The sequence below is a fragment of the Perca flavescens genome, chromosome 10 (assembly GCF_004354835.1).
Source record: "Perca flavescens isolate YP-PL-M2 chromosome 10, PFLA_1.0, whole genome shotgun sequence".
NCBI classification, from domain to species: Eukaryota; Metazoa; Chordata; class Actinopteri; order Perciformes; family Percidae; genus Perca; species Perca flavescens.
Genome location: NC_041340.1, coordinates 36,358,968 through 36,374,969, shown reverse-complemented (window position 1 = coordinate 36,374,969; position 16,002 = coordinate 36,358,968). Strand labels below are relative to the sequence as shown.

At 39.4% G+C, this 16,002-nt stretch overlaps 2 protein-coding genes across 4 annotated transcripts in view; both read left to right on the top strand.

Annotated features, from left to right (window-relative positions):
* Nucleotides 1-24: 24 nt before the first annotated feature.
* psmd10 (proteasome 26S subunit, non-ATPase 10) lies at nt 25-9,717 on the top strand. Its single transcript, XM_028588644.1, has 5 exons — nt 25-276; nt 362-460; nt 5,873-6,019; nt 8,755-8,921; nt 9,224-9,717. The coding sequence occupies exons 1-5, from the start codon at nt 163-165 to the stop codon at nt 9,375-9,377; spliced, it is 681 nt and encodes a 226-aa protein (XP_028444445.1). The 5' UTR covers nt 25-162; the 3' UTR covers nt 9,378-9,717.
* Nucleotides 9,718-11,324: 1,607 nt separating this feature from the next.
* The window catches only part of xiap (X-linked inhibitor of apoptosis), a 12,569-nt gene continuing 7,891 nt past the window's right edge, over nt 11,325-16,002 (top strand). The window contains exons 1-2 of one of the 3 annotated variants that reach the window (XM_028589754.1): nt 11,325-11,498; nt 12,881-13,191. The gene's annotated coding sequence lies outside the window, so the exon portion shown is untranslated. The remainder of the gene's footprint in view (nt 11,499-12,880; nt 13,192-16,002) is intronic. The other 2 variants (XM_028589755.1, XM_028589753.1) reach the window with 2 other exon arrangements.

Genomic DNA, 16,002 nt, shown 5'->3' with positions numbered 1-16,002 from the left:
TTGAAAAAGAAAAAGAATCCCATGCGGAAGTAGAGTTGATAATCCTGAGTCATTGCACCACTGGTTCAAACCGAAACAACTCCTGAGTGTCCCCGTTTAGCCTTTAGCCTTTAGCTAGCTACTTTATCTGGTATTTCTTTGATATTAAAATTATATTTAACAATGGAGGGTTCTGTATCAAATGTGGAGGTCTGTAATTTCGCTTACACGGGACAGTTTGAGAAATTAAAAGAGTGCATTCTGTCAGATAAGACACTCGCCTGCAAAACGGACCAGGTAAGAATTCATATTTTGAAATAATGACACATGCCAAGTGAAGTTTTTTTCCACGTTTTCACCCGCGCTATGTTTGTCCTTTCAGGACTGTAGAAGCGCCCTTCACTGGGCTTGTTCTGCTGGACACACCGACATTGTGGAGTTTCTGCTCGATCTGGGAGTTGAAGTGAATCTGCCAGATGATGTAACGTTTTATTAAATGGTTTTATTCAGTATATTTGTCATCCGAGGTGTTGTAGGGATGACAGTTAAAGGTCCCATGACATGGTGTTGAAGTGAATGCTTTTATATAGACCTTAGTGGTCCCCTAATACTGTATCTGAAGTCTCTTTTATATAGACCTTAGTGGTCCCCTAATACTGTATCTGAAGTCTCTTTTATATAGACCTTAGTGGTCCCCTAATACTGTATCTGAAGTCTCTTTTATATAGACCTTAGTGGTCCCTAATACTATATCTGAAGTCTCTTTTATATAGACTTTAGTGGTCCCCTAATACTGTATCTGAAGTCTCTTTTATATAGGCCTTAGTGGTCCCCTAATACTGTATCTGAAGTCTCTTTTATATAGGCCTTAGTGGTCCCCTAATACTGTATCTGAAGTCTCTTTTATATAGGCCTTAGTGGTCCCCTAATACTGTATCTGAAGTTTCTTTTATATAGACCTTAGTGGTTCCCTAATATTGTAGCTGAAGTCAAGGTGGAGTGTGGGTGTGTGGTCTTGACCAACTGCCACTTTGCTTGTTTGAAAGCCATGATGTCTCTCTCTCTCTCATGGGTGGGCCAAATTCTCTGGGCGGGCAAAGCAGAGAAAGGGGAGGTAACCTTGCTCCTTATGACCTCATAAGGAGAAGATTCCAGATCAGCCCATCTGAGCTTTCATTTTCTCAAAGGCAGAGCAGGATACCCAGGGCTCGGTTTATACCTATCACCATTTCTAGCCACTGGGGGACCATAGGCAGGCTGGGGGAACGCATATTAATGTTAAAAAACCTCATAAAGTGACATTTTCATGCCATGGAACCTTTAATATTAGATAGGTGCACCCTACAGTATAATGTAACTTCACTCCTAATAGCGTTATTACAGCAACAACCCAAATTGTGGCTTAACAGCACAGAGTAAATATGTATATTGCAGGAACTTTGTATTTACAATAAAATAAAGTTTCTATACATTTTTTTAAATATAACAGTACAGGCCAAAAGTTTGGACACACCTTCTCATTCAATGCGTATTCTTTATTTACATTGTAGATTCTCACTGAAGGCATCAAAACTATGAATGAACACATATGGAATTATGTACTTAACAAAAAAGTGTGAATTAACTGAAAACATGTCTTATATTTTAGATTCCTCAAAGTAGCCTCCCTTTGCTTTTTTGATAGCGCTGCAAACCCTTGGTGTTCTCTCAATGAGCTTCATGAGGTAGTCACCTGAAATGGTTTTCACTTCACAGGTGTGCCTTGTCAGGGTTAATTAGTGGAATTTTTTTTCCCTTATTAATGGGGTTGGGACCATCAGTTGTGTTGTGCAGAAATCAGGTTGATACACAGCCGACAGCCCTATTGGACAACGGTTAGAATTCATATTATGGCAAGAACCAATCAGCTAAGTAAAGAGAAACGAGTGACCATCATTACTTTAACAAATGAAGGTCAGTCAGTTTGGAAAACTTTGAATGTGTCCCCAAGTGCAGTCGCAAAAACCATCAAGCGCTACAACGAAACTGGCTCACATGAGGAGCGCCCCAGGAAAGGAAGACCAAGAGTCACCTCTGCTGCTGAGGATAAGTTCATCAGAGTCACCAGCCTCAGAAATCGCAAGTTAACAGCAGCTCAGATTAGAGACCAGATGAATGCCACACAGAGTTCTAGCTGCAGACACATCTCTAGAACAACTGCTAAGAGGAGACTGCGCGAATCAGGCCTTCATGGTCAAGTAGTTGCTAGGAAACCACTGCTAAGGAGAGGCAACAAGCAGAAGAGATTTGTTTGGGCCACGAAACACAAGGAATGGACATTAGACCAGTGGAAATCTGTGCTTTGGTCTGATGAGTCCAAATTTGAGATCTTTGGTTCCGACCGCCGTGTCTTTGTGCAACGCAGAAAAGGTGAATGGATGGATTCTACATGCCTGGTTCCCACCGTGAAGCATGGAGGAGGTGTGATGGTGTGGGGGTGCTTTGCTGGTAACGCTGTTGGGGATTTATTCAAAATTGAAGGCATACTGAACCAGCATGGCTACCACAGCATCCTGCAGCGACATGCCATCCCATCCGGTTTGCGTTTAGTTGGACCATCATTTATTTCTCAACAGGACAATGACCCCAAACACACCTCCAGGCTGTGTAAGGGCTATCTGACCAAGAAGGAGAGTGATGGAGTGCTGCGCCAGATGACCTGGCCTCCACAGTCACCGGACCTGAACCCAATCGAGATGGTTTGGGGTGAGCTGGACCGCAGAGTGAAGGCAAAATGGCCAACAAGTGCTAAGCATCTCTGGGAACTCCTTCAAGACTGTTGGAAAACCATTTCAGGTGACTACCTCTTGAAGCTCATCAAGAGAATGCCAAGAGTGTGCAAAGCAGTAATCGGAGCAAAGGGTGGCTACTTTGAAGAAACTAAAATATAAGACGTAACATAAGATGTTTTCAGTTATTTCACATTTTTTTGTTAAGTACATAATTCCACGTGTTCATTCATAGTTTTGATGCCTTCAGTGAGAATCTACAATGTAAATAGTCATGAAAATAAAGGAAACGCATTGAATGAGAAGGTGTGTCCAAACTTTTGGCCTGTACTGTGTATATACACTCACCCAAAGGATTATTAGGAACACCATACTAATAATGTGTTTGACCCTATCCCATCAATATGGGTCAACATTTCTAAAGAATGTTTCCAACACTTGGTTGAATCAATGCCATGAAGAATTAAGGCAGTTTTAAAGGCAAAAGGGATCCCCCACAGCATTACACCACCACCAGCACCAGCCTGCCCAGTGGTAACAAGGCATGATGGATCAATGTTCTCATCCTCTTTATGCCAAATTCTGACTCTACCATCTGAATGTCTCAACAGAAATCGAGAGTCATCAGACCAGGCAACATTTTTCCAGTCTTCAACTGTCCAATTCTGGTGCGGTCGTGCATATTGTAGCCTCATTTTTCTATTTTTAGTGGAGATGCGTGGTACCCAGTGGGGTCTTCTGCTGGTGTTGCCCATCCGCCTTAAGGTTGTGTGTGTTGTGGCTTCACAAATGCTTTGCTGCATACCTTGGTTGTAACGAGTGGTTATTTGAGTCAATTGATCTTCTATCAGCTTGAATCACTCGGCCCATTCTCCTCTGACCTCTAGCATCAACAAGGCATTTTGGCCCCCCAGGACTGCAGCATCCTGGATGTTTTTCCTTTTTCAGACCATTCTTTGTAAACCCTAGAAATGGTTGTGCGTGAAAATCCCAGTAACTGAGCAGATTGGGAAATACTCAGACCAGCCCGTCTGGCACCAACAACCATGCCACGCTCAAAGTTGCTTAGATCACCTTTTGTTCCCATTCTGACATTCAGTTTGGAGTTAAGGAGATTGTCTAGACCTGGACCACACCCCTAAATGCATTGAAGCAGCTGCAATGTGATTGGTTGATCAGATAATCGCATTAACGAGAAATCTTACAGGTGTTCCTAATAATCTTTAAAGGATCACGCCGACTTATTGGGAATTTAACTTATTCACTGTAACCCCCAGAGTAAGACAAGTCGATACATACCCTTCTCATCTCCGTGCGTGCTGTAACGCTGTCTGACGGTTCCAGCATTAGCTTAGTCCAGCACAGATCCTGCAGGTAACTGGTTCCAACTAGCCTACTGCTCCCAATTGTGACATAAGTGACAAAATAACTCCAACATGTTCCTATTTACATGTTGTGATTTGTAGAGTCACAGCGTGTACAAAAAACAACGTAACATGAGACACAGCCATCTTCTAACAGTAAACAAACCGGTAGTAAACTATATTCTCAGACAGGCTTGCTGCGAGCATATCACTCCGCCCAAGTACTATATTCTTCCGCCTGAGAATATAGTTCCCGGTTGGTTTACAGTTAGAAGATGAATGTGTCTCATGTTACGTTGTTTTTTGTACACGCTGTGACTCTACAAATCACAACATGTAAATAGGAACATGTTGGAGTTATTTTGTCACTTATTCGGAGCAGTAGGATTACTGGAACCATTCACCTGCATGTTCTGTGCTGGCCTGATGCCGCTGGAGCCGTCAGACAGCATTACAGCACGCACGGAGATGAGAAGGGTATGTATCGACTTGTCTAACTCTGGGGGTTACGGTGAATAAGTTAAATTCCCAATAAGTTGCCGTGTTCCTTTAAGGTGTGTGTATATATATATATATATATATATATATATATATATATATATATATATATATATATATATATATATATATATATATATATATATATATATATATATATATATATATATATATATATATATATATATATATATATATATATATATATATATATATATATATATATATATATATATATATATATATATATATATATATATATATATATATATATATATATATATATATATATATATATATATATATACACACACTGAACTAAATTATAAATGCAACACTTTTTCTATGTACACAAAAGGCTTATTTCTCTCAAATATTGTTCTCATTTGCCGAGATAATCCATCCACCTCACAGGTGTGGCATATGATATCAAGAGGCTGATTGGACAGTGTGATTATTGCATTATAGTGCCTTAGGCTGGCCACAATAAAAGGCCATGCTAAAATGTGCAGTTTTACTGTATTGGGGGTCAGTCAGTATCTGGTGTTAGAGTTCATCTCTCTCTCTCTCTCTCTCTCTCTCTCTCTCTCTCTCTCTCTCTCTCTCTCTCTCTCTCTCTCTCTCTCTCTCTGTCTCGACCTGACTGCAGTTCGTTGTCGTAACAGACTTGAGTGGGCAAATGCTCACATTCCATGGCGTCTGGCACTTTGGAGAGGTGTTCTCTTCACCGATGAACCCTAACACCAGATACTGACTGCCCCCCTGGACCCCCCCAATACTGCACATTTTAGAGTGGCGTTTTATTGTGGCCAGCCTAAGGCACACCTGTGTAATAATCCTGCTGTCTAATCAGCATCTTGATATGCCACACCTGTGAGGTGGATGGATTATCTGACAAAGGAGAAGTGTTCACTAACACAGATTTAGACACATTTGTGAACAATATTTGAGAGAAATAAGCCTTTTGTGTACATAGAAAAAGTCTTAGATCTTTGAGTTTAGCTCATGAAAAATAAGAGCAAAAACAAAAGTGTTGAGTTTATAATTTTGTTCTGTGCATATATATAAACGTGTAATTTGCATTGACATTTAATTTGATATAACGGGGGCTATTTCAGTGTAATAATGTAAAATGAAGGAATATATCTCAAATGCCTAGATCTAACCGAATGTGAACAGACACTAAGCCATATTGAGTGATCTCCAAATGATCCACTTCTCTTTGTTTTGTGAAATGACGACATGTGATGTGTTACTTCCCAGGCTTTATGGACCCCTCTTCACATTGCAGCATCTGCAGGCAGAGAAGACATAGTGAGATCTCTAATATCCAAAGGAGCTCAGCTAAATTCAGTTAATCAAAATGGATGCACCCCTCTGCACTATGCCGCCTCTAAAGACAGATATGAGGTAAGGTTCCCAGTTGCAGTAACATAGTTTGATCTACATGTTGCCAAATAACCTTTTTACATGCCTGTTTTCTTAAATTTTTTGTATTATGTTTCTTTTGTGTCTTTCAAGTAGCTCTATACATGTAATCAGAATTATATTTTATTAATAGAAGTGTTATATTTCCAATATCTAGATCTATTTATTTTACATGTTTTGTCAAATATTTTAGAGCTGCAATGAATAGATGATTGATTACTCAATCAACAGAAAATTAGTTGGACATTTTGTTGTCATTTGAGCTTCTCATACAGTATGTGAAATGTGCTGCTTTTCCTTGTCTTATCATTATATTAATTAGATATATTTGTGTCTATCAGACAAATCAAGACAATTGATGACATCACTTTTTAACTATTTTATGATGTTTTATTGGCCAAACAATAAATCAAGAAATGATGAACTGATTATGGAAATAATCTTTGGTTACCTTTAGCTTTGCTATTGCTTTTCTTTAATTAGGTAGAATTATCACTTGGACCGTACTATCAACTTCTGCAATATTTTGCAATAGGTACTTTTAATTGTTTAGCAGGACAATGCATTGCATTTCATATTAGTGATCAACAGCACTGTCTCAGAATTAGTTGCATTATTCTACAGTAGCATTATCAGTTCTGAACCAGAGGCTACTTTGTTGGGGAACACCCATTGATAATCTTTAAGGATTTCCCCTACCATTTATTCCAACCAAACCATATCCTGCATGATGGTGATGATGATATGAAATATTCAAGCATGATATGCTATAAGTGTGAAAGCCAAACATAAAGTGAGAAACCTTACCTTTCTCTTAAAGGGGCGCTATGCAGTTTTGGCATTTTCTTGCTGTTTTCTGCCAGGTTTCTCTATAGAGATCCCCACAGCTTCAGAATAGATATTTGGCAACACTGTTGTAAAAACTCGTTGGCGACTCTCCCCCCTCCCATTTTCTCCCTCTGGTCATGTGCATTTGTTTTCAAAGAAGCCAGCGAACGCACAGAGCCATGTCCACTGAGGTAGACCGCTAGTAAGCCTGTAAAAAACAGCGATCATAATAAAAACCTTTACAGACAATAGCAAACATCCTGAGGTCACAATAACAAGAAATACAAAGATTAAACTGAGTTTATCCCAAAGATACTTACAAGTGTTACAACAAGAACGCCGAGCAGGCTTCTGTTGTCTCAGTTCTCGCCATTAAAAAAAAACTCCATCACTACCTTGTTCTTATAGCTAGCTAGTTCCTGGATGTGTTCAGTGCCGTGAAGCAATTCGTTACATGGCAAGACCTGATATCATGCCATACTTCCTGACGCTGAGGCCAGCGGCTCACCGGCCCAAAGTTGCAAGGGGGTTTTTTCAGCTCACAGGCTCTAGGGGGGAGCGAGACGACCACCATTTAACCTGAAAAGTCATATAACCATTCCAACGACTCCAAAGCTGTTCAGTTAAGGTAAATTAAGCTGAAAAAAACTGCATAGTTCCCCCTTAATTAAGCCAGTTTTATAAAAACTATAAGGAGTTAATAAGAGCATGAAAGTTAAGATTTTTTCTTTTATTCAAATGTTTTCTATATTATCAGTTGTCAAGGAACTATTTGTTTAGGCATACCTGAAGAAAGTCAAGGGAGGTTTCTGTTTTCACTTTTATTCCAGAGGATATTCTAATCTGTGAAATATGGTTTGAAATATGGTGGACAGGCATTAATATTACCTTTCCAAATCTTAACCAGTTTAGCCTTGTATGTGTTCAGCTGCCTAACTGTTTTTCTTTCATACCTACCACACAAACATCAAGCAACAATATTTAGCTAACCTGTGGGATTTGTCCTTTGCCATTAGCCAATAAACATCATTTAAACAGTACCAATGAGTCCAGTCTCTGAAACTGCTAAATGAAGCGATGCACCCCCCTCCCAAGTATCCCATGCTCTTCCTTTTGGCTTGTAGACCTGATGTGCCCAGGACGGAGGTCTGTGGGTGAACCCTTCTCGAGTGCACCTGAAGCAAAGTCCACACAATGTTTTTATTTACATGTATGGAAATCAATTCCAGTGGTGGCACACTGTGACAAGATGTTAAATCATTTTATCTTTCTGAAGTTTAAAGGGCAGTTTGACTTTTGTTTATCACAGTATTGCAACATTTTCCTACTAGTTCAAAACGGTAAAGGAGGGGCCCGGATAGCTCAGTTTGTAGAGTGGGCGCCAACATATAGAGGTTTACTACTCAACGCAGCGGGCCCGGGTTTGACTCCGACCTGCGGCCCTTTGCTGCATGTCATCCCCCTCTCTCTCCCCTTTCATGTCTTCAGCTGTCCTGTCGAATAAAGGCCTAAAATAATCTTTAAAAACAAACGGTAAAAGATATATGTATTTCTTGTATACTAACTGCAAAATGTATATTAGACTGTTACAGATATGTGGTATACTGTATAACAATTGGTATTTAGTATGGAACACAGAAAATGGCTTTGCTTGCTCTTTGCTGTACAACAGGCAAAAAGTCACTAACACCAGACATCTAAATTGTAAATGTATTTATTGAATGACATGAGTAACTTTCCGTGGAGTGTCATGTATGAACTGTGGGATGCCTTTCTGACACCAACAGAACAGCATCTGAAAATGTGTATTTCACATAAATGGGAAGTCACTGCATTTAAAAGGTTAATTGTTAATGACTTGTTAGTAACACAGCTTTCCCTTTTTATAGATTGCCCTGCTGTTGTTGGAAAGCGGAGCAGACCCCAATGTCACCGACAAGTATCAGTCCACTCCCCTTCACAGAGCGTCTGCCAAGGGCAACCACCGCCTCATCCAGCTGCTTCTCAAACACAGTGCCTCAACCAACATCCAGGACTCACAGGGCAACACACCACTGTATGTGTCCATACGTATTTGTCTAATACAACATTGTGGCTGCTGGCACAAACAAACAATACAGTTGCAGTGGAATACTCTAGGCTGAAATGAACAAACAGAAAACCCTTAAAGGGTCAGTTCACCTGAATTTAAAACATTTTTTCTCACTTACCTTTAGTGGGATCCAGTCATTCATTCAGAGTTTAACCTCTGCCCTAATATATTGGATATATATATGTGGGGCTTACAACATAGAAAAAAAAAAAAAAAAAAAAAAGCTTTTTGTATTCACAATACTGTATGCATTTCTTTTTTACCAGCCACCTTGCGTGTGATGAGGAGCGTGTGGAAGCAGCCAAGGTGCTGGTGGAATATGGGGCCAGCATCTACATTGAGAACAAGGAGGAGAAGACCCCCCTCCAGGTAGCCAAGGGTGGTCTGGGCAACATTCTTCGTCGGATTGTGGAGGGATGATTCATTGACTGATCTACGGTTGATGCTCCAACTCCAGTCCCCACCATCGCAAGTTACATAATGAGAATTTTCATCCCAGTCTGGTGTGACACATTCAGATGTGTAACAGGTGGAAGATGAGTGTCCGGGAGAAAAGTTGGACTGTACTGCATTATTATCAGCTCCTCAGATGGGGCAGTGAAACTGCTCAGATGTTAGATATCTGGTCAAAAACACTCTTGTGCACTAAGTGCGGTCTGTTCAACACTGCAGTCTATTTTCTTATGATCTATTCCTTTTTATGTTTTGAATTGTTGCAAAAATGACCAAATAAAAATCAGTGTTCAGCCTGTTAGTAAATGATGTTTAGGATGTATTTATCTGTTGTACATTCAAGTATTGGATCCAGAAAATGTTGTAGTTTTATCATTCATTTCAAGTGGTGTTTTCCAGCCAACTCCTGAGGGAAATATCTGGCTCTTTAGCTGCTAAATGCTCCACTATGTTCATCAGTTAGTTGCTAACTAACTGTGTCTGTCTGGTGCTGAGCAGGTTGTGTACAGTGAAAACCGCTACTTTGTACGGCTAAAAACGGCGTGAGAGTGAACCAAAACCGTGGTCTAAGACAAAAATATTAATAAACATGAACAACTTTCCCAAAATCCAACTGGAGTGCTAAAACTCATATGTGTGATGTCATCAAGTATAAAGTCTGAAAATGCTCCATCGACAATGAATTGGGAAAGATGATATAGATGACACACAGAGCACCCAGAGGAATGTTCTGAGTAAATGACACGACAAAAGAATAAAACTCATTTGGGTTTAAAGAAGAACAAACATCTCCCATTCATTCAGTCTCCCATTCATTGTCTATGGAGCCAGACTTTGCTTGATGACATCACAAGTTTGAGACTTGTCTGATTTTTGGCCTTGAAAGAGAGTAGCTCACGTTCACAAATATTGATTGAACTTCCCCAGGCCAGGGAAATAACATAAAAAGGTCGGCCACGTTAAATCTAACATTGAGTGACTTGTTATCTACTTCTTACATGTAAATATCCACATCATCGTGTCATCCAGATACTGACCTTTTGTTGTGTACTTAATCCACGCTCTGGCATTACCCCCCCCCCCCACCCCTGTCCATAATAACTTACAGGAAGCAGCACCCAGCTTCTGACTCCACCCCAAAACATCAGACCACATTACTCCCTTTGCTGTTTTGGGCAATGTAGTGATTGTAAGATTTTGGTAACTTTTAAAGCATGCCTCAGTTTACCCTAAACCTGCTTCCTTTAGCCTAAAATAAAAAAGTGTGCCTTTTAGTGTTATGAGTGTTACTAATAAAAGATGCTCACAACAGTTCTTAGTATTATCAGTAAAATGTACTCAAAATGTACTCAAAGTATAAAAAGGTATCTGCCGGGATTATATTTAATTGGCTTGAATTATTCCTCAGGCATTAACATGAAGCAGGTAAGCAGCATTTTTTGTGTTTAAATTTCTAGGTTGAAGTGATTCCAGACATTTTATGTTTGGTGATTTAATTACTGCATAATATGTTTTTGTGAAATCTCTAGTGTGTAGCTGTCAGATAAATGTATAGTGGTGTAAAAAGTACATTTTTTTTTCAGTAAGTAAATATAGTGGAGTAGTAGAAGTGTAAATACTGTGGAAAGAAACGAACATATATATATATTATACCTAGCCTACTTAGTTTCTTTGCACCACTGACAACAAATGTGCAACATTGTGTAACACGACGACACGTGCATATATACCTATCCTGCAAACGGTATTGTATATATACAATTTTTATAATGACAAATAATACAATACAAAAAGCTGTTCTTTTAAACTGTTGAACCGTGAAACTTTTTTTTTTTAGGAAACCCCCACTTAACTTAAAATTAGGAGAATTTATACTCGCGAAAGTCCTCCCTTTCCTGACGTCAGAGAAGTGGTCAGCTGGGATGCGCATGACAAGGTGCGCTTTACTAAAGCCCTTTGGCTTTCACTTCCTGGAAGCGAGGTCACATCAAAAAAGCCGTTCTCTTTAATCCTCCTGTAGTCAGTGTTGACACCAAAGACTGACTGACATTAGACACTGAAGAGCTGGCTGTTGTGAGGTATTAAAAGGTAATTATCATAAGTGTTGCAGTAATAGTTTATCGTTTAACTTTTTGACCTAACGTTATGTAGAATAGCAAAGCTAACGTAGCTAGCTAACGTTTGTAGGTAGCGTTAGATTAGATTGCATTTTCGCAATCCCGTTTACTAGCTAACCGAACATTTCAGGTCGAGAGCGCTGGTCAGAGTTGTAACCGACTGTTTGTACACCTTTAGTTGTTCTAGTGCTGTATTTGTCTGATCACCGAGCTAATGCAGCGCGTGTCTAGTTAGCGAGGTGTCAGCTGTCAGATGCTTTATTCCGTGTTGACCTAGCTAGCTACCAGAAACTATGGGGCTGTTGTGTTGCTTTTGTTTAACGCAAAGCTGCGAGAGCTTTCTGGAGTTTGCGGGGCCATTCGTTACCGTCTAACCGTTAACACAAGTGAAGATCGTTGGTGGAGATCAGACTAAATCATTTCTATTACATAATACCTCTGACGCCACTCTCAACGAAGTTCTCAAGAACTTCCAACTTGCATAGCATTTTTGACTGAATGCAGATCTATCGTGTATCTTCACAAATGCCTCAGATATTTATTGAATTTATTCACATTCACCTAAACTTTGCTGTGGATCTGGTGATTGTTTTCTTGAAAGAATGCGACACGAAACAAAGTTCAAAGGTTAGAAGCTGCTCCCCTCAGTAAAGAAAATATACTGTCTTAAAGATAGCAGTAGATCAATAGTTGCTTCTTTAGTACTGATATACTGTGGTTACAATAGAAGTGTTATATCAAGCAGCAGTATTGCTTTCTGCTGTGGAATTATAGCTTCCAAAACACAGTTTCTGGGAAAACAAATACATATTTTACACTACATAAGTTACTCCTGTTCCTATGCTGGGCTTGAGTCTGCCTATGGCATATGTTCAGTTCATTATACAGTTGAGAATGCTACACATGACATACTTTCAAAAAAGAAAGAAACCTTTTGTACCTTTCACCCCTCTGGTAAAATATGTATGTGGGTATGATTCATGATGTGTTGCAACATTCACTTGTTACTAATACACACCATGTACCATTGCTTACTAAAATATGCTATAAATATAAGTTAAAATGACGCTAGTCTTAGACCGTGTCCTCATTCAGGATCCTAGTGGCCTGAGTTTAGAAGCTCCTCCTGAGCCTCTGTTGTATCCGATCTTAACAGTAAGAAAAGGCTGTTTCCCCAGTGGTTTGAATCTTTAATGATTCTCTTCGTGTGTCTGTGTGTGTCTGTGTCTCTGTGTGTCTGTGTGTGTCGGGCCGCAGTGTACTGAGCCCGTAGATAATGAGTCTCTGGTGCCCATCCCTTCCGAGGTATCTTCAATGCCTCCATGTGATTACAGTTTGCTTCTTCTCTTAAAGGCACAGAGACCTTCTAGAGCAGCGGTGTCAAACATACAGCCCTAGACCCCGGAACTGGCCTGCCATAAGGTCCAGTCTGGCCCACTGGATGACTTTGCAAAGTGTGAAGTTTTCAGAGAAGTCATTCTTTTCAATGCATTCTTATTTGTCCAGAGAGTAGCAGGCTGGATACGCTATTATAGATCCCACATGCTGATGTACAGGCTACACTGTCAAGCGTAGGCTGCTGTTCGTGCAGGAGCTGCCGTGGGGAAATGTCTTGGTCAAAAAGAAGAAGCGTTGAGTTGACTAGTTCCTCTTTCTTCACAGAGGTAAATGGGAAGCCAGTGTGCTTGCTGTGTTCACAGCACCTTTCAGTGCTCAAGGAATATAGTATTTGGCTAGCATGGCTCCGCCCTCCTACGTACTTCCGCTCAATTTTCATTTTCCTTCAGAACTTCTTCTGGGTTCGCGGTATAGTCTTGGGTTTTCTCAGGCCAAATATTTGGCGGTCCAATCAGCGAACAGAGGGAGTGGCTGAGTCTGGTGGGACCAGGCTAGTATTCGGAAAAACTTTCAGTCATTTTTTTTTCCATCCTGACCGGAATACTGTTTAAGACTGAAACTTGAAATTGCACTTATTTTTCGTAAAATATCTCAGCTGTTCATCAACTGTATTCTAAATAGATCGTTCATTAATTGCAGACGTTTTCAGAAGGTACTTATTCCCCTCCCTTGCACTGTTCTGCTCATCTACCTCATGTATGTTTCAATCTTACAATTACAATATTGTTATTATTACCATTGCACTGAACTGACTTGCACTATATTTATATTTACATCTTAAATATCAGGCCGCACTGTTCTTTCCCTCTCTTCAATTGTTATGGTGTATATTTTTTGTAAGTTCTATTGTATTGTTATACTGCATACTTAACTATCTATATATGTGTGTGTGTGTGTGTGTGTGTGTGTATGTATATATATATATATATACACACACACACATATATTTATATACACACACACATATATATATATATATATATATATATATATATATATGTATATGTATGTGTGTGTATATACATATGTGTGTGTATATATATATATGTATATGTATATATGTATGTATATATATATGTATATGTATATATATATGTATATATATATATATATGTGTATGTGTATATATATATATATATGTGTATGTGTATATATATATATATATATATGTGTGTATATGTGTGTTTTATTACTTATTTATTCTTTTTTCCTTTTTCTCTCTCTTACTGTCCATTCTGTTTTTTTATTCTTTATATGTTAAGTGAGTGTTGTACTTTGAGAGTAAAGATTAATCAGAGTCAAATTCCTTATTTGTTTACGCAAACCTGGCCAATAAAGCTGATTCTGATTCTGAAAAAGGGACAAAGGGAGGTGTTATTTATCGGTTATTATGTACTGGTTTTACTGGTCCGGCCCACTTGACACCCTAATGGGCTGTAGGTGGCCCATTGACTAAAATTAGTTTTACACTTTTGCTGTAGGGCAGTGATTCCCAACCAGGGATACGTGTACCCCAGGGGGTACTTCTCTAGTTGCCAGAGATTGTATCCTACTACTGCAATTTGAAAATTTTTAAATTATGATTTGATAAAAAATAATATATTAACATTAAGTCAACTGTAACACCACAACTCTACATGTTGCAGTTATGTAAGAGAAAACTAGTTGGCAAGCGAGCACAGAAGTTTTAACAGGTAGCTAAAAGTAATGGCTAAACGGTTGAAATGATTAGTTATAAGTACTGGATAAATGGTGGTAATTGTTGTTTACAGTAAAAATAACGTTAGTGGATAAATTGTCAAATATTCAGCTTTATTCTAAGTAGTAGTAGGCTAGTAGTACAATTGCTGACCAAACCCACCGTAATACTGATAGTTCACTTGTACGAGAAACAATATCCACTTTTATATGAATACCGTAAAACTTCAAATAATAGCCCGGGCTTCTATTTACCCAAATCGCCGAAATGCACCGGCTTGTATTTGAGACAGGCGTCTATAAGAGACAGGCCTTTAATTGACAATAGGAGGTTACCACATTACAGTAATAATCCGCGTTGTATATGTTACAAAATTCACCAGTTTCTCAGTGAAGTGCTTGGCGTCTTTCTGGGCTACAGTTGTGCGTCTTCTGACTGAAAAGTCGTTGCGCTTCAGGAATTAGTCCAGCCAGCCAGCGCTCGCAGTAAATCTCTCCTCATCCCTGCCGTCACTCACTGTTGCATACACTTCTTTTGCCTTGGCCCTGATCATTTTACGTGAGACTCTGAGATGCTTTGCCCGCATGCTGTGGATCCACTCACACACGCTCACCTCCAGCTCTTCACTGACCTTCCTCCTCCCTCCACCTCGCAGTCTGGCCCTTTTGTCGTCTTCTTCGGACAGACGTTGCAGTTCTGCTTTATGTTTACGCCATTCTCGAACTCTCTTAGATCAATCGAGAAATATCTTGCCACTGCTTCTCCTGAATTTTGTTCGGCAAATTTGACAACTGTCAGCTTAAATGTCAAATCATACTTTTTTCTTTTTGTCTCCATGGTGGTATTGAGAGAATTAAGAAAAACTGAAGACTAAAAGAAAGTTTGTTAACCTGTTTATGTTGCCATAGTGATGAGTTGTTTATGAACGGTTGCGTCTGTCACGTGAAATCAAATCAAAACATAGAACAAACGATCTGACGGGTTTTAAAAGATCAAATACAACCCGACACGAAAAAAACCCCAAAACAGACCAGGCCTCTATTTGAGACCGGCCTTTATTTACCCAAATCTGTTGTCACACCAGGCGTTTAAAAGAGACCGGCGTCTATTTGGGACTCGGCTATTATTTGAAGTTTTACGGTAGTGTCATACATTTGAAAAAAAAACATTGGGAATCAATGAAGGGGTACGGGAGTTGATCTGACATGGCTGTGGGGGTACGTCAGACCCAAAAGGTCGGGAACCACTGCTCTAGGGCTGCCATGTGTTGTCTAGCTTTTTGGTGCTGGACACAGAAATCTATTCAACCAATGAATTAACAGATTTTTAAATTGACTACTTTTCAACCTTGTGAAATAAATGTAATGTATACTGTATA